Source organism: Peromyscus leucopus, chromosome 1 (genome assembly GCF_004664715.2).
Source record: "Peromyscus leucopus breed LL Stock chromosome 1, UCI_PerLeu_2.1, whole genome shotgun sequence".
Classification (NCBI taxonomy): domain Eukaryota; kingdom Metazoa; phylum Chordata; class Mammalia; order Rodentia; family Cricetidae; genus Peromyscus; species Peromyscus leucopus.
The window spans coordinates 104741922-104763438 of record NC_051063.1 but is presented as its reverse complement, the minus strand read 5'-3'; the positions used below and the strand labels follow the sequence as shown (position 1 = coordinate 104763438).

Here is a 21517-nt window from a genome sequence, read left to right as displayed (position 1 = left end):
CTTCAAATATGTCTAACTTTGCTTTTATTGGCCTGTATCTTTCTTTGCCTTTTTGTTGTTGTTGTTGTTAAAGGATCTTGGCAATCCTTTAAAATATAGAGACCACCAGGATAATCCAGGATGACCTAAAGTCAAGATCCTGTTAGAACTACACACATTAGCTTCGTGAAGCCCTCTCCCTGTCAACGCATGCCAGGTGGGTCCCCTCCTCAGTGTCCTCACCCATTGCCTGTGTTTACCCATAACGTGTTTTTGTAGTGGTTTACATTTCCATCTCCCCTTGTGAGTGGGGGGCTGCACTTACTGTAGCACAGATGTTACTGAACACTTCTATGAATGAGTGAGTGAACATTGCCTGGCAGGGTCAAAGACACAAGCAGCCTGGTAGAACGTAATGACTGCACTTGTGTGTGACTGTGTAGTGACTCGCTCCCGGGGTTTCAGCTTCTGTGAGTCCAAGCCCCTGTCCTCTGTGAAGCGTTCCCCTCCCCTCCTGCCACCGTGCTTCTGTCACCATGCTCTCTCTGTCCCCTGTGGAGTTCCCGTCATGATCCAGTGGGTTTTGTGGCGTTCGCCCTCGTCCCACGAGGTATTTGATGGCGCAGCAGGGCCGTAACTGGAGAATTCACTGCACACCCTCTCTGCCTCGGTGTCCCCAGGCGTGACAGGCATGATGGCATCAGTGTGCTGTTGGCGGTGGAGGGGCGGGCGGCGGCCGAGGGAGGGCAGCGAGGCTGGCGGGGGGGAGGCTAGAGGGCGGGCGGCGAGCGGGCGGGCCGGCGGGCAGACCGACGGGCGGGCAGGCGGGAGGGCGGACGGGCTGGCCGGGGCGGGCGGGCGGGCTGCGACGGCGGGGCTGGCCGGGGCGGGCAGCGGGCGGGCGGGAGGGCGGACGGGCGGGCTGGCCGGAGCGTGGAGGGACGCGCGACCCCGCGATGGGCCGAGGGCCGCGGCTGGCGGCGCTGCTGGCGCTGCTGGCGCTCGGGGCCGGGGAGCCCGCGGCGGGCACGGCACGGGGGGACACCTTCTCAGCGCTGACCAGCGTGGCGCGCGCCCTGGCGCCCGAGCGCAGGCTGCTGGGGACACTGAGGCGCTACCTGCGCGGGGAGGAGGCGCGGCTGCGCGACCTGACCAGGTGAGGATGGCGGCGAGGGAGCCCTGGCGGGTGGGCGGCCCCAGGCTCCGCGGGGTCAGGCCCCCCCTCCCCATGTGACCTCCAGACCCACTGTCACGGTGTTGGGGAGCCTGAGACAGTTGGGGGAATGGGGAGGGCTATGTCATATCTTGTAGAAGGAGAGCTCTCTCTCTCTCTCTCTCTCTCTCTCTCTCTCTCTCTCTCTCTCTCTCTCTCTCTCTCTCTCTGTTTCTCTCTGTGTGTGTCTCTCTGTTTCTGTCTCCCCCCCCCTTCCTCTCCCTCTTCCCCCACCAACACACGCACAGGCACACGCTGGGGTGTGCCCCCCCCCCCAACTCTAACATATCCAAGTTGGTACACTGTGAAAAAAGTATATGTAGCATGGTGATTATGGAATCCAGTTGAATCTCACAAAGGCTGAGGCTGTGAGTGACCCCAGGCTTCTTGTCACCTTACCATGGACACAATAGGACGGTGAGGTGACCATTTAGGCTCTTCTTTCTCTTCCCACAGGTAAAAGCTCTCTGAATGTAAGTAGTAGCTGAGAGGTCATGGGTGTGTGAAAATATCTGATTCTAACAAGGTGAAAAGCCATTTCATGCCAGGCAATACTGAGGGTAGGCTGCACAAATGCACAGCCAACATTGTTTTCTATGCAGTCAGTAAAATAGTGCTAAACGCTGGGAGTAAACTGTGGTAAGATGTGGGGCATGCTGGGGTGGGGTGGGGTGGCACAACCTTTAATCCCAACAGTCAGGAAGCAGAGGCAGGCAGATCTCTGAGTCTGAGCTCAGCCTGGTCTACAGAGTGAGTGACAGGACAGCCAGGACTACACAGAGAAACCCCATCTCAAAACCCACCCACCCCACAACCCAAAAAAGATGTAGGACATAGGACATTGAGTGTCAAAACCAAAGTGGAATGTTTGTACATGACGTCACATGTTTTGTGCCTTCTTTGCTTCGGACACTGAGAAGCCCCCAGACTATAAGAAGCAGTTGTTTCCACATGATCCAATGGGTCTTACAGCCTGTCTAGACAGAGCACAAGCAAATCATTTGATTTCTAGCTTTAGCTTTAAACTTCAAATTCATCCCCATGCCAACACCCGAACCCTCCCTGGGCCACTCACACAAATGTTTATAAGAAATGGTCATTAAGGACAGTCAGTGTCGTAAGAGTTGGCTTAATCCTGCAGCCCGCCCTTCAAACAGCCATTGGTGGGAACTGATGACTTGTGTGTGAACAAGCATTTGTCCGGGTTGCGTTATCCAAATTGGTTTGTCAAAAACGCCAGGTCACATTCTTACACTAGGAAAGAGCGTTCTATGAACAGGACGCACGTTTAGGAAAAGCTAATAAAAGAGACCTGTCTGCACTAAAGAGAGGGTCATTGTGACTAATCTCCAGTGTCCACGCCGTTCCTTCTGATGCCCACCCCCACTTGCCTTGTCCGATCTGTCAGGACCCAAACAGCGCCCCACAACTACGTTGGGTTTTGTCAGTGGCTGGAGTGCAGAGCAGCTCAGAGTCTAGATCAGCAGCTCAACAGACCTCTGTTTGAATTCTCGACTCTGTCCTGGGTACAGCTTCAGCTTTGGTTTCCTAATCTAGACAATGGTTTTTTAAGTAGCGCTTATCCCCACATGGTTCTTGGAACAGTTGAGTTCCAGGTAAAGTTCTATATCATTGTGTTTAGTGTGTAGTAAATTGCTGGACAAAAGTTAACTTCTTATGGCTGTTTAAGACCGACTGAGGAGCAGGGGGTGATAGCGCACGCCTTTAATACCAGCACTCGGGAGGCAGAGGCAGGAGGATCTCTGTGTGTTCAAGGCCAGCCTGGTCTACAGAGCGAGTTCCAGGACAGGGTCCAAAGCTACACAGAGACACCCTGTCTCAAAAAGAGGAAGGAGAAGGAGAAGCAGCAGCAGCAGCAGCAGCAGCAATGATTCTGTCCTAGTCATACTCTAAAGCCCCAGCAAAATGTTCGCTGTTAAAATGAGGATTTAAGCGGGTTCAGCTCATTTTTCTACAGTCTCGTGCTAATGATCTTGTATAAGTTGAAATGGTATTTCTAAGGCCCTGCGCTTATATTCGTTGAACTTCCAAATCAGGAAATGAGGTGGCTTTGGCCGCTGAAGTTACCCCGACCCACTAAGGCACTAAGGTGTGCTGGGGAGAGTCTCCGTCCCACACTAGTCGGCATGTGTGTGTAGCCTATCTCTGGCATATTTGTGTTGCTATCGTTTAAAAACTACAAAGAGTGAAGAGTGAGATTACTTCTGGACCCGGAATGAAGCATTCCGAGTGTCTCAGGAGAAGGAGGACAAAGCCACTTCTCAATTTCAAAGGAGAAACATATTGAATTGACATAGCCCATGTATTGCGGTTGAATAACTTACCCAGGAAGCTTATTGCAGGGATTGGGTTGCAAATTTTATGTGCGGATTCTTGAAGGAAGGGATCTGATTTTCCACTCTCAGCAGCTTTAAGAGGCCATTTAGGAAAGCCCGAGGTTTGCCTTCAGTGTCCCGTAACTCGGTCTCTGGAAGGGAGCTATTTGCTCAGAGGCTGGGCGTACAGCCAAGTTTTGCATTCCTAGCCAGCCTCGGATATCAGTCTATAGATTTTCCTCCCTTTCTTTCCTGTGTGGAAGAAAAAAAACATCATTTCTGACCACTGAATTACTTAATGTGCTTCAGTAAAAGGCAAAGCCCTGGTCTAAAACAAATCAGAATGTGACGTGGGATGCAAGGAAGGCAAGGTGTAGACAGCACTTTGATATGATGACGAACTTGGAATCATCGTCACCCCTTTGTGCCTCTGTTAGTTTGGATGCCTGTTAAACATCTGCCCTTGCCCTAACAGGGACTCTGTGTATTCCACTATGGGAAAGGTGATGGGAAGAAACAGCGGAATGTAAAGGAAAGGACCCAAAGAGATCTTCTAGAGTACAGCAGCTTTTCTGCCTCCAGGGCAGAGAGTTGGTCGGTGGCTGGGGCAGAATTAGTCTTAGACCTCCTCCCAGCTCCTCCCTGTCCAACTGTCTTGTAAAAATCACTCTGTGCTCAGCCTCAATTGTTCCTGGACACTTTACTTTTCAGGCTGGACTTGGCTCAGGCCCACACTTGTGTGTTTTTTTCTGTCTAGCAGTTCACTAAGTAGTTCCATATGGAGCCCAAGCAGGAAGGCATGGGCAGGAAAACAATCCCGACACCCTGCAGGCTGGTTTGGATTTGGAACCCGAGGCGCAGCTCACAAGCAGCCCCGTCTTTGGAACCTGAGACACCATGGGACTTGACAGGCTTCTGTGTCCTGCTTGGGTCATCCAGGCCTAGAGTCTCGTTCCTTAGTTTATATTGAACATTTGACTTCTTGGAAGCTTCGGGGCGAGTTGTGTCTGTTTCAGGCTTCCTTTCTCAGCTGAGAGCCTCACTCTTTGGAAATCCTCAGGTTACACTGCATCCGAGCAATGACCTTCCTCTGTCACTTCCTCCCTTCTCCTTTCTCACACCATTCCATCGGCAAAATCCTCCACTTTCCCCCAAAGGCCCAGTGTCTAGTGAGCTCTTGTACACATTCATGCATTCTACTTCTGCTTGTGGTTGTTATATTGATTTTGAAATTAATTTGGAGTAAGGAGAAAAAGCTCTTAGAGATAAGAGGTGCCTGTAAGCCTGCCCTACTCAACAAGATCAATAAATTTCAATAATAAAAATCCCACCAGCGTGTTAGACATGGAGCAACCACAGTGTAGCAGGAAAGGGATCGGCATCTTTTGCCTATATGAACACTCTTGTAGACCACCCAGGAAGAAATTAATTGGAAGGATGATCACTCCAGGTCCCACCACTTTTAGCCTTTTCTGATAATGTCGCCGAGTTGGAAGAACGGAACAGCCTAACTCTCTGTTCCTGCTGATTGCCACCAGTTTCTATACTGATTCCTGAATTTGCCCCCTTGGATCCATCCCGCTCTCCTCCCCATGGCCACTGTGGTGGCTTAAATTCTTCTCATCTGTTGTGACTCCATTCTTAGCGTTTTTGCTTCGGTTGCTTCCGTTTCTGAATAGTCTTCCCCACTCTCTCACGAACTCATTTATGTAAACAAGTCCTAGCAATTCCACTGTCTCTCGCCTTGGTCAAACTGACCACCCCATGCTCTCTTCTGGTCTTGTTATCCAGTCTAGTACTGCATCTATGGCATAATTGTGTCTAGCTCACTCACTGGACTTTGAGTCACTGGGACCCATCTCACTGTCTTATTCAAGGTTTGGCTCCTGGCTTCTAGAAGAATGTATTTCATTCATCATTTCATAGAGACGTGTATTGAAGCTGAGTCTGATGTCACAGGCCTGTAACTTGGGAGGCTAAGTTGGGAAGATCACAAGTTCAAGGCCTCCATGGGCTACCAAGTGAGTTCATGGTCATCCAGGCAACTTAGTGAGACCCTTTCTCACTAATGAGAAAGCTGTAATGCAGGGGTAAAGTACTTGCCTCATGCACAGGACCCTAGGTTAAGTCCCCAGGACCACACATATACGCACAAAAAGTATTGAACTTAGAAAAACTATGGTGATTTGAATGAGAATGGCCCCCATACATTCATAAATATGAATACTTTGTCCCTAGTTGGTGGAACTGTTTGGAAAGGATTAGGAGGTGTGGCCTTATTTGAGGAGGTGTGTCACTGGGGACAGGCTTTGAGGTTTCCAAAGTCTCTCACTGTTCCCAGTGTGCTCTGTCTCCACCTCAAGCTTGTGGATCAAGATGTGAGCTCTCAGCTGTCCTGCTGCCATGGCATTGCTCTGCCACCATGGACTCTAACCCTCTGAAACTGTAAGCCCAATTAAATGCTTTATTTAGTAAGTTCCCTTGGTCATGGTATTTTATTGCAACAATGGAAAAGTAATGAATACAGGTGTAAAGTGATGAGAACAAGCTCCTTTTGGTCCATGAACTTAATGTGCAGTGGGCCCCATCTTTACTTTGAATACCAGTACTGAGCATGGAGTCCGACATCCAGAAAGTGATGGATGTATATTAACTCACTGAATGAGTAATTATATGTCAGGCTTTTGCATATTTGTACCATTGGTCCCTTTTAGCTCAAAACCCACTCTTCTTCCCTCTTGTTCATTCCCAAGGGAACTGTGGCAAAATCAACCCAGAACCCAGCCTTCTGAATGGAATGGCTTTGGTTTTGGTGCTGGCTTTGCTATTTACTAACAGTGCAGCCTCGTTTTGGTTTAAATAAGTGAGGATTACAGCAGGTACTACTGAACCCAGCTCTCAGTGTTGGCTGTTCTCATGCCAGCCTTCCTGGGGTGTGACAGTCGTGTCAAGAGGTGAGCTCTCTGTCTCTGTCATTTCTTTCAGATTTTATGACCAGGTGCTTTCTTTGCATGAGGACCCGACAATCCCGGTGGTAAACCCTCTACTTGCCTTTGCTCTCATCAAACGTTTGCAGTCTGGCTGGAGGAATGTGGTGCATAGTCTGGAGGCCACTGAGAACATCCGAGGTAATGGGGGGAGGGCGGTGAAATATGGGAGACGCTTCTAACTCCTGACTCAATGTAAGGACAGAGATTCTGTTTGGTGACAATGAGAAGTAACAGAGTGGGTAGGAATTGCTGGGGCTCTCAGGCCTTTAAAGTCTATAGAGTTGGTCCCCTTGCTGATAGGCTTATGATTTTAGATTAGAAAATGCCTTCCCATCTATTACCTCACTTGATCTCCACTACAATCAAGTGGAGAAGTATGTATCTACCCAGTTGGGTATGTGTTTATATATTTATTTATGTGTAGAAAGTTGTGGCCTTATAGTAGTTTCTATTTCAAGCTTTTAAACTTGAAAATGAGAATCACATATCTTGATCTGTAACAAGTCATTTTCCTAATTCATTCTACCTTGCACTATAAGAAGTATGTTAGCTTGGGGCAGTTAAGAAGAGTTGCCTCGCTAAAGGGCAATACTTCTAGAGACGAGACATAGAGTAGGATGAAGCTGTGCATTTTATTTCATTTTAATCCCTCCATGTCATTATTCTGAATATCTTTCATTCAGAGAGTCATTTTAAGAATCCACTCTGGAGGGCTGGAGAGATGCCTCAGTGGTTAAGAGCATTTGCCGCTCTTCCAAGAGGACCCAATTCAGATTCCAGTGTCTACATCCCAACAGCTCACAACTACCTGTAACACCAGCTCCAGGGGATATGCTCTTCTGGCCTCTGTGGTCACCTGCATGCATGCATACACACACATACACACACACACACACACACACACACACACACACACACACACACACACATCTTTAACAAAAAAGAATCGACTTCGTGTTGGGAACTGAGCTTACTGCTGGGGGCTCTTTGAGCAGGTGATCAGATGGAATAAATGCCCATTGCCTGTGTTTGGAGGCTGGGTTACAGTTTTACTACTTTTACAGCTCTGAAGGATGGTTATGAGAAGGTAGAACAAGACCTTCCCGTCTTTGAGGACCTCGAGGGAGCAGCGAGGGCCCTGATGCGGCTGCAGGATGTGTACATGCTCAACGTGAAGGGCCTGGCCCAGGGTGTCTTCCAGAGGGTCACGGGCTCCTCCATCACTGACCTGTACAGTCCCAGGCAGCTCTTCTCCCTCACAGCGGATGACTGCTTCCAAGTAGGCAAGGTGACATGCAGAGGGCCAACTGCTCAGTTCTGGTTTCTTATGGATGAACTGTGTCCCACTCTTTATGCATTCCCTGTGCTTGTGGTAAACCTTGGCATTTGATATTGTTTCCGTTTTCAGAGTAGGAAACCAAGGTTCAGACACAGTAGATCACGAGGACTGCATAATGTAAAGTAGCAGAACCAAATTTGAGCCTCATCTTTTAGCTCTAAACTCCATGCTCTTGCCATGGGAAAGTGAAGTCATCAGATATTAGGACGTTCTTGAACATAAGTAGCATTTCTTTATTTCCAAAAGGGTACAGTGTATCCCAGACTGATGTTAAGCTTGCCAGGGTCTTCCTGCCTCTACCGCTCCAGCGCTGGGGTCACACCATGTCCAGTTTCTGCAGTGCTGGGATCAAACCAGGGTCTCATGCATGCCAGCCAAGCACTCGACTAACTGAGCTACATCCTTCACACATGACAACTAGGTGAAAATCATCTTTTTCTTTTTATCCGTGGTAACTATAGACACTGCCAGTATATGAATCAGTGGGTGGAAAGCAGAGGGATGGGTGAAGAGGGTTTTCCAGATGGTGACGTGACGGTAAGATCACAGAAACGGCCTCCCGAGATGCTCTGGAGTCCTTTGCAATGTTCCCCCAGTATTTAGAAATACTGAGGTAAGTTAGTGTAAAACAATAACTGAGGCTGTGCACGTTGTTACTTGAGGAAATAGACCTCAGGAATCTCCCTTGGAGATTTAGCTAAGTTTTGGTCATGCTGAGCTGTTTTATAATATCCTCTTTGCCGGTCTTTGCCTTCAAAAGGCATGGGGTGAATTATTTTTTCCCCTTTTGAGGATGCTTACTGCAGGAAAGTGTTGTTTTTTCCTGCCTGCCCCTACCCAAGTTCATTAGCAGATCTACTAGTGGGCTTCATGGGTCCTGGTTTCAAGCTTGGGGAATCTGCCTCCCAGATCTACACGCAGCGAGCCTCTCTGCTTCTGTTTCTCTCTCTGTGGTCCTGAGCAGAACCAGGGTCCAGTCAGTGCGCATGCCTAGTTCAAGCAGCTGGGTGCACAGTACAGTAAATGCTCCTGAAGCCTCTCAACCATGTATTGAAAACCATAAGCCCTGAAAGTCCTGCTGGAAATCTTCATTTCTGTATTTATTTGAAAGACAATGCATTTCAAATGTAAGGGCGGTACATAGAACACATCAAAAGCAGTTATAGCTGTAATGAGATGAAATACATTTTCAAATTTGGCTATATTTATTTACAAGTTTTTCCCACTCGCTCCTACCGCCTTACCGCTACCCAGGTTACCAGTGTCCTCCAACAATCAGGACGTTATCTTCTGAGGTTGGCTTCTGATTCTGCAGCTGCACTATAGAATGCATGTAGTTCATTTTAAAAGATGATTTAAGTGTATGAGTGTCTTGCTCACATGTATGTCTGTGCATCACGTGCAGACCTGGTGCCTTCAGAGGTCAGAAGAGGGCATCAGATCTCCTGGAACTGGAGTTACGAGTCTCCATATGAGTAATGGTAATTCAACCCAAGTCCTCTGCAAGCCATTGTTCTTAACTGCTGAGCTATCTTTCCAGCCCAGTAGTTCATGTTTATTGATCTATTGTGTGAATATATCAAACTGTTTATTAAGTCTCCTGCTGATAGATGCTCACACTACTTCCTGTTTGAGCTACTGTGAGGAAGGCAGATATTAGCATTCTTGCTGTGTCCTGTGGCTGCTTGTCCTTGTTGCTCATTTTTCTTTTTGTCTCACACTGTAACCCAGTCTGGCCTCAGTCTTCCACGTCCTACACAGCGTAAGCTTCTGCTAATGTGCTCACTGCTTAAGTTTTCAGCTAAATTTTTGTTTCTACCACCTGGCATTTAAAATTTTTTCTTTGAAAACATGTAACCTCATGCTTTTTGTATTTTATTTAAAATGTCTAAATATTTATGTTTGAAAGAATTCTAGTTATGTCTATCCACCATATTGCTAGAACCTGAAATTCCCCATGAAAATATCAGCTAAATGGTTAGGACTAGGATACAGCTCCTTAGCATGCATGAAACTCTGGGTTCAATCTCTAGCATCACATACATACATATACAACACACACACACACATATATATATATATACACATACAAATACACACATGTAACATATAACATATATACCACACACATCACACATACACATATACATACTACATGCACATACCACATATACACACACACCACACATACATATATATGTACTACAGACCCCATACATACACTGCCCCCACATACATACATACCACATACACATATACCACATATACACCCCATATATATACACACACCACACATACACATGTAGATACTACACATACCATATATACAAACCACACACATCCAAATACACACACTACACGTACATACGTCACACACAGAGATATAAATACACACACCATGCATACCACACACACGTACATATACATACAACACACACAGTAAATTTAACAGAAAAAAGTTTAGGTTATTATTATTATTCAGTTCAACCTTTTTTACAAATAAGAAATGTGTAAAGGACGAGCAAGACAACACACAGGCTGAAGGCAGACCTGAGATGGGAACTGCTCTATTATTTTGCTGCTGATTGGCAGCATCTCTAGATCCTGCCCTGACTGGCAGTTACACCTCAGTGAGATCATTTTGTGAGAGTTATTCCAACTCAGTGACTTTGTAATTCCATGTTGCTTCAATACTGACTTCCAGGAAATTCTCCCCAAAGGTCTGGTGTTCTACTTAACTGTGAGCTGGTGGGAGATGGGAGCTATGTCTGGTACAGGCTGCCATGTTGCCCTTCCCTCCAGCATTTAATCAGAAATGACCTGCTCAGCCACCACAGCATTCCCAGCGTCTGCCATCATTACAGGGTTGGACGTGTTGTGCTGTAGTGATTGGTCTGTTCACAAGCCTTTGTTGATTCAGTACTTTAAGGATGAGAAGTACCACAAGCATAGTACCCAGGAAGGACTGAGTAAATTCGATGGATTTTGTTCCTCACAGAGCTTCCAGCAATATCCTTCTAAGAACACATTCAAGACTGCAGCAAGCTAGGTGCACACTCTCCGTGCTCACTTTGTTTCTCTTCAAGCCAGACCCCAGGGAATTATGGGAACAGAATACTGATCTTGCCACCCTGTCATCTTCAAAGGCACTTCCCCACAACCTCTGCTCTTTGAACTCCTTCTTCGAGAAAGGTCTGTCTCAGATGCCACTCTGTAAACCTGCTGAGACCCCAAGTCTCTTCCTTCTCTAGCCTCCACAGTGCATTACGCATTGTCCTTAAAGCCCTGGCACCATTTTGCCCCATGATGTATATACTTGAATTCATCTCTCTGTCTCCTAGATCATAAACTCCTCAATGCAAGAAGCCTGTCTTCTCTCCATCAGCACAATGCCTTATAGTATTATTAGATAATAGGTATTAAACTGAATCAAAATGGATTTGAAAGTAAAGCTAGCCTTCTGGGGTCCAGAGGCCTCCTACTCTGAATAATCAGATGATGTCTTTTCTCTGTCTGTGGACTAAAGCCGTGGTGGCTTGTGTTCCCCGCAGGTGGCCTATGACATGGGGGATTACTACCATGCCATCCCATGGCTGGAGGAAGCCGTCAGTCTCTTCCGAAGGTCTTACGGAGAGTGGAAGACAGAGGATGAGGCCAGTCTGGAAGACGCCCTGGATTACTTGGCCTTTGCCTGTTTCCAGGTGTGGGGGTGGCGGGTGGGGGGGGGCAATGAAGCTCATTTTTAATCTCAGTCAGTACAATGTTCTACATCACTTTCTGATTTGTTTCATCTTCCTGGGGGACCAAATGCAAGGCTGTTATTTTATTAGCACCATAGATTTAATGTAAGTAAATCAAGCTTCTAGAAAGTTAAAGTGCCAGGAAGCTCATAGAGGTGGGCTGAGAAGCCACATCTGAATCTAAGTCTAGAGTGCAGACCAATGCATGGACCACTTTACAATCCTCATCTCTCTCTTACCTGCTCCAGCAGCAGCACATAGGTGTTTGATGGGGGCCACAGTCCAACGGAGGACACTCTGTGTACTCTCCCTAACTCGTGGTTCATCACTGATAACATACCGTAGTGTTGCCATGAAGGGAGAAATTTGATTACCCTCTCCCGCCTGACCCTGAATCCGGCTCTCACGTGGCCATTGGCTGCAGGGTTGACATCTTCCCTCCACTGCACCAACCTGAGGATCCCCTGTGGCTCCCATCTCTCCTAGGTACTGTTGATCTGGCGCCTGCTGCGTCACACATGACATCCCTTGTCCTAAATATAGCGGCTTCCATCCTTCTGTATGACTAACCTCATTCTCACCAATTGTACAGTCTTCAAGAATAAGCTGGGCGGGGGCGGGGGGGGGGCATCTAGAAGGTTCCCTGGAGGTTCCAAAGTTAATAGTCCAGGCTGTTCCCTGTTGTTATTTTGGGGGAGGAGGAGTTGAACCTAGGGTGAGGGTAGGCAAGTGCTCTGCCACAGAGCTACACCCCAGCCCCATGTGTACATTTTCTCTCTGCTTTCCTGAGAAAAAAGGAACATGTGGCTGATCAAAACCCACAAGCTGCTGAGAAAACAGACTTCTCCTCAGAGCAGCTGCCAGTCTCCACTCTTCATGGCCATCTTGGTTCCTGCTCCTACCTCTCCTGGGCAGTTGCTGTGTGTTAAAATGATTGACTAGCACAGGGCAGGGAGTGCTTGAGTTCTAGTAGAGCAAGAAAACCGAACCAGCGGAGAGGCTCAGAGAAAACAGACCCGGGCGGTTTACCCCCAGGAAGGGATTACAGATACAGTGCCCAGTGATTAGCTGTATTGATTTCCCTGTGAGTCGGGACAGGCTTCTCCTTTCCTTTATCCTATCTGTCTGGTGAAATTCTGTCCATCTGGCAGGCTCAGCTCAAGTGCCACCTACCCTATGAAATCATCCTTACCTCTTCTCACCCCCACCCCTCTGCTTGCCCTGTGGAATCTCACTTCAGATTGTAAAAGTACCAAAGCCTCCCACTTCTCCCCAGGAAATCTGGGAGCTGTCCCTCCACCCTGGACCTTTGATTACCATATAAAACGTGTTTTTAATTAAAAAATTTAGTAACAATTAAATCAGTCATTAAGCCATAGATCCCGGAGTCACACAAAGTTGAAATTCTGTGGCAACTTGACTTGAGCTGCCTGGGCTCAGTTTCCCTACCTGTAAAGATAAGAGTGATATTGATGCTTGTTTAAAAAGCTGTGACTTTAAGTTGGTATCTGGCAGTATAGAATATTCCTAGATTATTCAACTGTTCCTGTTAGTATAGAGCAGAATAATTCGCCGTAATAAATAAGGAGGAACAACCCAAATTTCCAACAGCACTGGAACATTGGTCATCTGGTGGTGTTGTTTGTTTTTCACTCTTTTTGAGGGGCCCACCACCCAGCTCCCAAATAAATCACACACACACACACACACACACACACACACACACACACACACACACACACACACGGAGGCTTAGTCTTAATTGTAAATGCCCGGCCTTAGCTTGGCTTAGTTTCTTAACTAATTATCCCCCTCCACGTTTTGCCTCGGGGCTTTTCCCATTCTCTTCCATAAATCTTACTCTGACTCCGTGGCTTGCTGTGTTGCTGGGGGCCAGCCCCTGGCATCCTCCTCCTTCTCTGATTGCTTCTCCTTGATCTCCTCTCTCCAGATTTCTCCTTCTATAGTCTCTCTGCCTGCCAGCCCCGCCTATCCTTTCTCCTGCCTTGCTATTGGCCAGTTCTTTATTAGACCATTAGGTGTTTTAGACAGGCACAGTAACACAGCTTCACACAGTTAAACAAATGCAGCATAGACAAAAGTAACACACCTTAAAATATTATTCTACTGCATTCTAGAATGTTGTTTCTGGGTGGAATTAAATGCAGCCATTAAAGTGATTTCTATGAAGACTGTGCAATAATAAAAAGTATTGCTGATGCAAAATTGGAAGGAAACTAATGATATGAAAAAATATGATTGTGACTACATAAAAAAAAACTACATACAGTCAAAAGTGCTGGAAGTGGCTGGGGTTGGGGAATGATTTTTTTAAGATCTCCTTCCTCACATATTTTACAATGTGAGTATTATTGCTTTTATCACTAGAATGACATTTTAGCATGCTAAAAGTTCAAGGAATTCTGTTTCTGTACATCCCTGTCAGCTAATCATCATTCTGCAGCACCCAGAGGCAGCCTGAAGCCTGCCTGTGTGGGATTCTCTTTCTCAGACTTACGTACTTTGGCCATGATGAGGCCAAGGCTGGATGGCTACAGACAGCTAATTCTTTGTGGTTTTTTTTGTTTGTTTGTTTTTTAAGATTTATTTATTTATTATGTATACAGCATGTATGACTTCAGGCCAGAAGAGTGCACCAGATCTCATTACAGATGGTTGTGAGCCACCATGTGGTTGCTGGGAATTGAACTCAGGACCTCTGAAGGAGCAGTCAGTGCTCTTAACCTCTGAGCCATCTCTCCAGCCCCAGACAGCTAATTCTTACACTGTACTTTTGCTAGAATTTCTCTCTCAATCTCTCCTCCTCCTCTTCTTCCCTCCTCCTCTTCCTCCCTCTTCCTCTTCCTTCTCCTCTTCTCTCCCTCCTTTTTCCTTTGGTGGTGCTGTGGGTTAAACTCAGGCACATACTAGGCAAGCAATTCACCACTGGGCTATGCACCAGCCCAATCAAACTTATCCCGCATTTTCTTTCTACCTTTCTACCTGGTAACAATAATGTATTTGTTAATGAGGAGACTTGAAAGCCCATTGCTTTTTCATTATTATCTGCTGTGGTAAGAATATTTTATAGGTTTTAAAACTATTTAGTGATTTGACTAGAGAATATATCCTCATTTCAGTTGACATTTTCTTTCTTTTCTTTTTCAACAAGGCAGGAAATGTTTCATGTGCCCTCAGCCTCTCCCGAGAGTTCCTTCTCTACAGTAAGTGACACTAAGACATAAGTTGACCCATCTCACCTCTGCCCCAACCTTTAATTCCTCTTGCAAGTGAAGTATAGTGTGTGTGTGTGTGTGTGTGTGTGTGTGTGTGTGTCAGTACACATGCCTATGTTCATGCGTGCAGAGACCAGGGAAAGATACTGGGTGTCTTCCTTTCTCAATGTCTTTTTAAAATTTAACTTTTATGTTTACTTTATGGGTATTTTTATGTGTGTGAGTATTTTGTCGGTCTGCTTGAGCCCCACTTGCATGCCTGTGCCTGGGGAAGTCAGAAGAGAGCAGATTCTCTGAAACTGGAGTTACAGATAGTTGTGAGCCTCTGTGTGAGTGCTGAGACTAGAACCCAGATCCCCTAGGAGAGCAGTCAGGGCTCCTAACCACTGAGCCATCTCTGCAGTCCCTCCACCTTATTTTTTTAAGATCAGGTCTTTCACTGAACCTTCATGAAGTTCACTGCTTTGTCTAAGCTGTCTGACCAGCAAGCTCCCACAATGCCTGTCCTACCCCAAAGCTGGGGTTCCAAGTGCAGGTGGGTGGCCATGCCCAGCTCTGTAGGTGAGTGGGGGATTTGAACTTGGGCTCCCTTGCTTTCATAGCAAGCACTCTGTGAACCACCTCCCCAGGCCCCTGCTGTCCTTTTTATCATTCTGATTTCATTTTATTTATACACAGATCATTGAAGTGGGGAAATTCATGAGTTAGTTGGAAAAATGCTTAGAAGATGTCAACCTGTCCCTTCCCGACTTGTTCTTTTGACGGGAACAAGTCCAGGCTCAGAGCCAGGTTCTCCAGAGGCGGTTTGAAGAGCCAGGTTTTGGAAGGAAGCCCGGGAATGAATAAAATCAATGTGCACTGTGTATGTGAGAAGGGAGTGATTCAGAGGGCCATTCACGTCTTGGACTGTTTACTGAGAGCTATCAGTTCTTCCCCTGGACGGCAGCGCTCACTTGGCTATGCAGGCATCCTGCCCGGTCCAGCTTCAGCCCCTTCAGGGAATGCCTGTGTCAACAGCAAAAGGGGAGATGCTGCAAAGCTCAGCTTCAAGATTGCGACTTCAAATCTTGGTGGTAGACGGCTGCCTAGATTTTCCTTTAAGTATTTAGCTGCTGAAATAAGATGGAAAATCACTACTATCACCAAGTGGTTGAGGGCTTCTTTTAAAATTTTTATTTCATTTTATGTGTGTGGGTATTTTGCCTGCATATATGTCTGTTCACATGTGCATGCTTGGTGCTCATGGAGACCAGAAGAAAGAGTGTCATGTCCCCTGGAACTGGAGTTACAGATGGTTGGGAGCCACCATGTGGGTGCTGGGAACTGAACCCACATAAGAGCCCCTATGGAGTACTTTTAAACTGCAATTATTCATAGCTTTCAAATGAATCCATCAAGTGTGTTCAGCCCTCCATATCTATCTCTGGGTTCTGTATCCATGGATTCAATCAACTTTATATAAAAAAATACCTGAAAAACACTGTGTTGGGTCAGAAACAATGGCCTTTTCTCTCATCAGTATTCCCTACGCAGTGCAGTGTAAGCTACCTCCTTACTTGTATATAATAGAGCATTTACATTATGTTAGTCATTATAAATAAACTAGAGATGATTTAAAGTATGTTGGTGGATGTGCGTAAGCTGTCCACAAACACTATAATTTTATAAACGGGACTTGAGCCTCTGTGGATTTGGGTATCTAAAGGGATCCTGGAACCATCTGCTGTGGACACCGAGAAAGGGCTCTAACATTATTCCTTTCTGATACCTTGACAAAGAATAGGATAGGGAAGTCATCAGGTGGCCTGGAAACACAAGAGTAATTAGTAGGATAAAAGAAATTAAGGGGCTGGGGTGACGCTCTTAGTAAAGCATTTACCTTGCAAGTGTGAGGAGCAGAGTCAGATCAACAGAAACTCACCTAAAATGCTGCGTATGTGCGATGGCTCACCAGTAATTCCAGCCATCAGAGGCAGTGGCAGGAACAAGGGATCTCCAGAACAAGGTCACTAGCAAAACTAGCCAAATCCAGCAGCTCTGAGTTCAACTGAGAGGCCCTGCCTCCGTAAGGAAGGTGGGAGAGCAACAGAGGATGAGTCTTGACAATAGCATCAGGGCTCCAATGCATGTGCACCCTTCCATGTGCATTTACAAATGTGCAAGAACATGAATACACACACACACACACACACACACACACACACACACACACACACACCATACATGGAAAAAATTTAAAGTCAACATTCTTTTATTTCTTTGTGCTTGATCCATTAAAATCTCTATCTCTTAGTGACGCAACTTGTGTGCTACCATTGGTGGGTAAAAAGGGTGTGGCCACGGAAGATCCTGATTCATTTCTGGCTTTGCAGTATTTCCACTGGTGTTTGGGTTCATCATTTCCATTCTCCAAAGCTTCATTTGTCCATTTGTTAGAGTAGTCACGTGTGCTCTCCCTTCCTCCTTTGCTAGGAGCAGTGCTGGCGACGATTAAAGGCACAGTGGCCTCCTCGGATTCTGTGGCAGCATTAGAACAATTCTGAGATCCATCCACAGAGGCCAGCAGGTCACAGGTAGCAGGTCACAGGTCACCAGACCATGGGGCATCTTGCAGTCAAAGAGGGAAGAAAAAGGAAGCATGCAATGCACAGGTTTCCTGGGTTTCCAGGGGACTGTGGCTAGGGCAAAGTCTAGCTCTCTTTTGACCCATACTGCCCTACTCTGTGTAGGCCAGTAGGATTTTTAAAAAAATATTTATATTTAGTTTTTAATTATGTGTATGTGTTGTGTGTGGGAGTGTGCATGGGTGAGTGCCAGAGGAGTCCAGAAGAGGGTTCCAGATGCCCCGGAACTGGAGTTTACAGGTGATTGTGAGCTGCCTGATGTGGGTGAGGGGCACTGATCTGTGGTCCCATGAAAGAGTAGGAAGCACTCTTAACAACTGAGCTGCCTCTCAGCCCTCTGGTAGGAATTCTGAAGGATCATTCCTGAGGATCTAGTGGAGCTGAGGATGAATATGCTTCCAGTTCTACAAAGAACAGGGAGCTGGGGAGATTGCCCTGTGGGAAGAGCACTTGCTTCACAAGTGTGAGATCCTGAGTTTGGATCCTCGGGACCCATGTAAAAGCTGGGCATGACCCACACCCACCCTACACACACACACACACACACACACACACACACACACATCACCTATAACACCAGAGCTGGGCTTGGAAAGCGTGGGCACAGAGACAGGCAGCTTTCTGGGGCCTGCAGGCCAGCCTGCCTAGATGAAAACCCAGTAACTCCAGGTTCAGTGAGAGATCATGTCTCAAGGGAGTAAGGTGGACAGGAACTGAGGAAGACCCCAACATCCTCTCTCTCTCTGGCCTCCAAAAGCACACACAAGAACTTATACCCTGACACACACACGCTCACACGCTCACACACTCACACACTCACATACATATAACACCCCCATTCTGCGTGCACACACTCAAGTAACGATAATAGATAAGAACAGGTTGGGCCTGTACTTTAGGTGACAGCCGAGCTTCCCTCTACTGCTCGTACTTGCCACATTCCCTTCCACATAGTTATTAGACGCTATGCTGTAGGTCAACCTAGCACAGTATCTGGCTTAGATCATCATTAATTGAACTGGTAAGTGAGTGAGTGGATGGATGGATGGGTGAAGCTTCTTTTCTAATAGAAATCTGACCATCATGGTCCCCTGCCTAAGACTGGCTAGCAGCCATCCCTCTGGTCCAGCAGGCCAGGTCAGTCATTTGCTAATGCCAGACACTCTTTCAGGAGGAAGGACACTGGTGTGAGGTGTAAGTTAAGGTGTCCAGGTGTCAGTCCTGTGTGGTAGTAAAGCTCCAGGATCGATCTTTCTTTCTTTCTTTCCTTCCTTCCTTTGTTTTGTTTTTTGGCCTGGAACTCACAGAAGTCCTCCTGCCTCTGCCTCCTGAAAGCTGTGGTTAAAGGCATGTGCCAGCACACTCCACTGAAGGAAATCTTGAGCATTCTTCCCGGGGCCAGTATTTGTTCATCTGTGTTATTTCCTGTTTGGATTTCTTGCAGACCCAGATAATAAGAGAATGGCCAGGAATGTGTTGAAATATGAAAGGCTCTTGGCAGAGAATGCTCACCAGGTGGTGGCTGAAACTGTCATCCAGAGGCCCAATGTGCCTCACCTGCAGACCAGAGACACGTACGAGGGGCTATGCCAGACCCTGGGCTCCCAGGTGGGACTCCTCAGGGAAAGAGAAAGGGGAGGATTGGCTGGAGTCGGGATAGTTTGTGGGGAAAACGGATGCCTTAAGACAATACAACTTACCAAACAACCCCTGAGCGACTCCATCTTCTCTTACCCTCAAATTCCAATTTTTGAGCCATGGCTCCCAGGGGCCTTGACCATCCTTTTCTTACATCAACTCTACTCTTCCCTTCTAGCCCACACACTACCAAATCCCCAGCCTCCACTGCTCCTATGAGACCAATTCCAGCCCCTACCTGCTGCTCCAGCCCGCCCGCAAGGAGGTCATTCACCTGCGACCCTTGGTTGTTCTCTACCATGACTTTGTTAGTGACGCAGAAGCTCAGAAAATCCGAGAGCTTGCAGAACCGTGGGTGAGCATCTTCAGATCCCCTTTGTGTACCCGCATGCCTAGAGAACAGATAGCTGGCATGGCAAGACTCTTTCTTAGTCCAGGAGTTCAAAATGCCGACCATTTGTAAGGCCAGTCAGCGGTGGGGAAAATCATGGCTGTACTTGCCTCTAGTGGGAAAGGATGAGGTGCCGGGGGGTTTAAGAGATGTTCAGATTGTGCTGGCAATATCTTCTTAGGGGTGTGGGATACATAGCTATAAGCAGTTGTCAAAATCCGGCCAACAGTGTGCTTGAGATCTGGGTGTATCATGACATCTCAAAGGGATCTCAGAAAATATAAGGAGACTTCCCTGGTGTCAATTTTCCCTTGGAGTTAGCAGAAAGAAAGAACTTGACAGAGACAAGGACTGAAATACTCATGCATATTTACAGACGGGATAGATGTGGATGACCTGCCTCAACATGATCCTGTTATAGGGTAAACTGAGGCCCAGAACAGGGAACTGGTTTGATTAGAGTCAGGACTGGAGTTGAGAGTGTGCCGATTGTCACTCCGTTGTTCTTTTTATTAGTAAGCTCAAGCTAAGTCATGCTTGGTAATAAGTGGCCCCTGGCCCTTGGCGACAGCGACAGTTTGCCCCATGACATGTTTGGGTGGTGTCGACTGAAGTTCTGCCGTGGCCGGTCTCCAATATGGAACCCAGCCTGGCAGAATGGTCTCCCGTGGGGACTTGACCAGTCTCATGGAAGGGGGAACAAGACGGGAATGCAAACGTGAACTGGCTTTTGTAGCTTCCCTGAGGAAGTGCAAACGTACTTCCGTCCACATGTCTCTGGTAAAGGCACAGGCAGAGGCAGGAGGATCTCTGTGAGTATGAAGATAGCCTGGTCTGCATAGTGAGTGCCAGGACAGCCAGAAATACAGTGGGACCCTGTCTCAAAAGGCCAAGACTTAAAGGAGGCTGTCTAACCCTTCATAGGGAAGGAAGGCAGAGCGAGAGCCTGAGCCGAGCTGGCGCCAGTGGGAAGGGATGTCATTACCCCTGCTAGGAAATGTGGCAGATAGCGGGAAAAGACAGTCCATCTCACCTCTATAAGCCTGTCGTGCTTTCTTTAAAGGCACAGTTATTTGGTGCAGAATTACTTATTTCTAACCAGACATCATGTCCTTAAGTTGCTGCCCATCCAATGGGACATTTAGTAACCCATCACCAGAACACAGCCTGCCCCAGACCCTTTGCTTTTACAAAGAGGTGAGGAACTTTTCCTCCATGTAAGGCAGTGGTTCTCAGCCTGTGGGTTATGACCCCTTGGGGTCAAATGACCTTTTCACAAGGGTCGCCTAAGACCATCAGAAAACACAGATATTTACATTATGATTCATAACCGTAGCCAAATGACAGTTACGAGGTAGCATGGAAATGATTTTGTGGTTGGGGGTCACCACGACATAAAGAACTGTATTAAAGGGTCGCAGCGTCGGGAAGGTCCAGAACCACTGGAGTAAGGGGAAAGGTGCTGTGATCACATGTGCAGTGTGAGGTGACCTGGCCGGAAGGCGGGTGGGAGGGAGCTCCGGGGAGGAGAGGAGGGAGCAGGCTTCTTTCACTGAGAGTCAAGGCCAGGGCATTCTGGGAAGACAAAGCCACCCATTGCGGGGCGGCTGATGGGTGACATGCTCAGGGAACAGAGAGAAACTTGGTGGCTGAAGTGCCCAAAGGACAGGGCAGACGATGATCCCTGATGGGGATGGGCAATGAGACTCCATTAGCAGAGGCCACATTGCGGAGTTTCGGCTTTACCCCGCAGGCTGTGGAGGAGCTGGGGGGAGGCAGTAAACAGAAGAGGGCCATAGCTGCGTCTGAGAGCAGAAATGGACTGGCGTGAGAACGGCAATCACCGTTTCACGCAGAAGGTCCTCCCGGGCAGTCTAGAGTCCGCTGTGTTTGTGGTGGTTGTGGTTAGCTCTGATGGGGATGGTAGCGATGCACTGCCAGCGGCATCCGCTTCTTCGGGAGCCACACGCTGCATCAGGCCTGCGGCAGCCTTTTCCTTAGGACCGCTCTGTTGCCATGGTGATGGAACAG

General features: G+C 47.3%; 1 protein-coding gene and 1 long non-coding RNA gene across 2 annotated transcripts in view; one reads left to right on the top strand and one right to left on the bottom strand.

Moving 5' to 3' along the window:
* The first annotated feature begins 917 nt into the window (after nucleotides 1-917).
* Nucleotides 918-21517, top strand: part of P4ha3 (prolyl 4-hydroxylase subunit alpha 3) — a 33577-nt gene continuing 12977 nt past the window's right edge. The window contains 7 exon segments of the mRNA XM_028877524.2: nucleotides 918-1135; nucleotides 6514-6656; nucleotides 7583-7806; nucleotides 11409-11558; nucleotides 14770-14821; nucleotides 18902-19065; nucleotides 19274-19450. Coding sequence (XP_028733357.1) covers nucleotides 936-1135; nucleotides 6514-6656; nucleotides 7583-7806; nucleotides 11409-11558; nucleotides 14770-14821; nucleotides 18902-19065; nucleotides 19274-19450 — 1110 coding nt within the window. The 5' untranslated portion in view covers nucleotides 918-935.
* Nucleotides 12911-15984, bottom strand: LOC119086270. Its single transcript, XR_005089518.1, has 2 exons — nucleotides 15787-15984; nucleotides 12911-13046 (listed from the first exon to the last, which is right to left on the bottom strand). It is a non-coding gene; the product is annotated as an uncharacterized LOC119086270 (long non-coding RNA).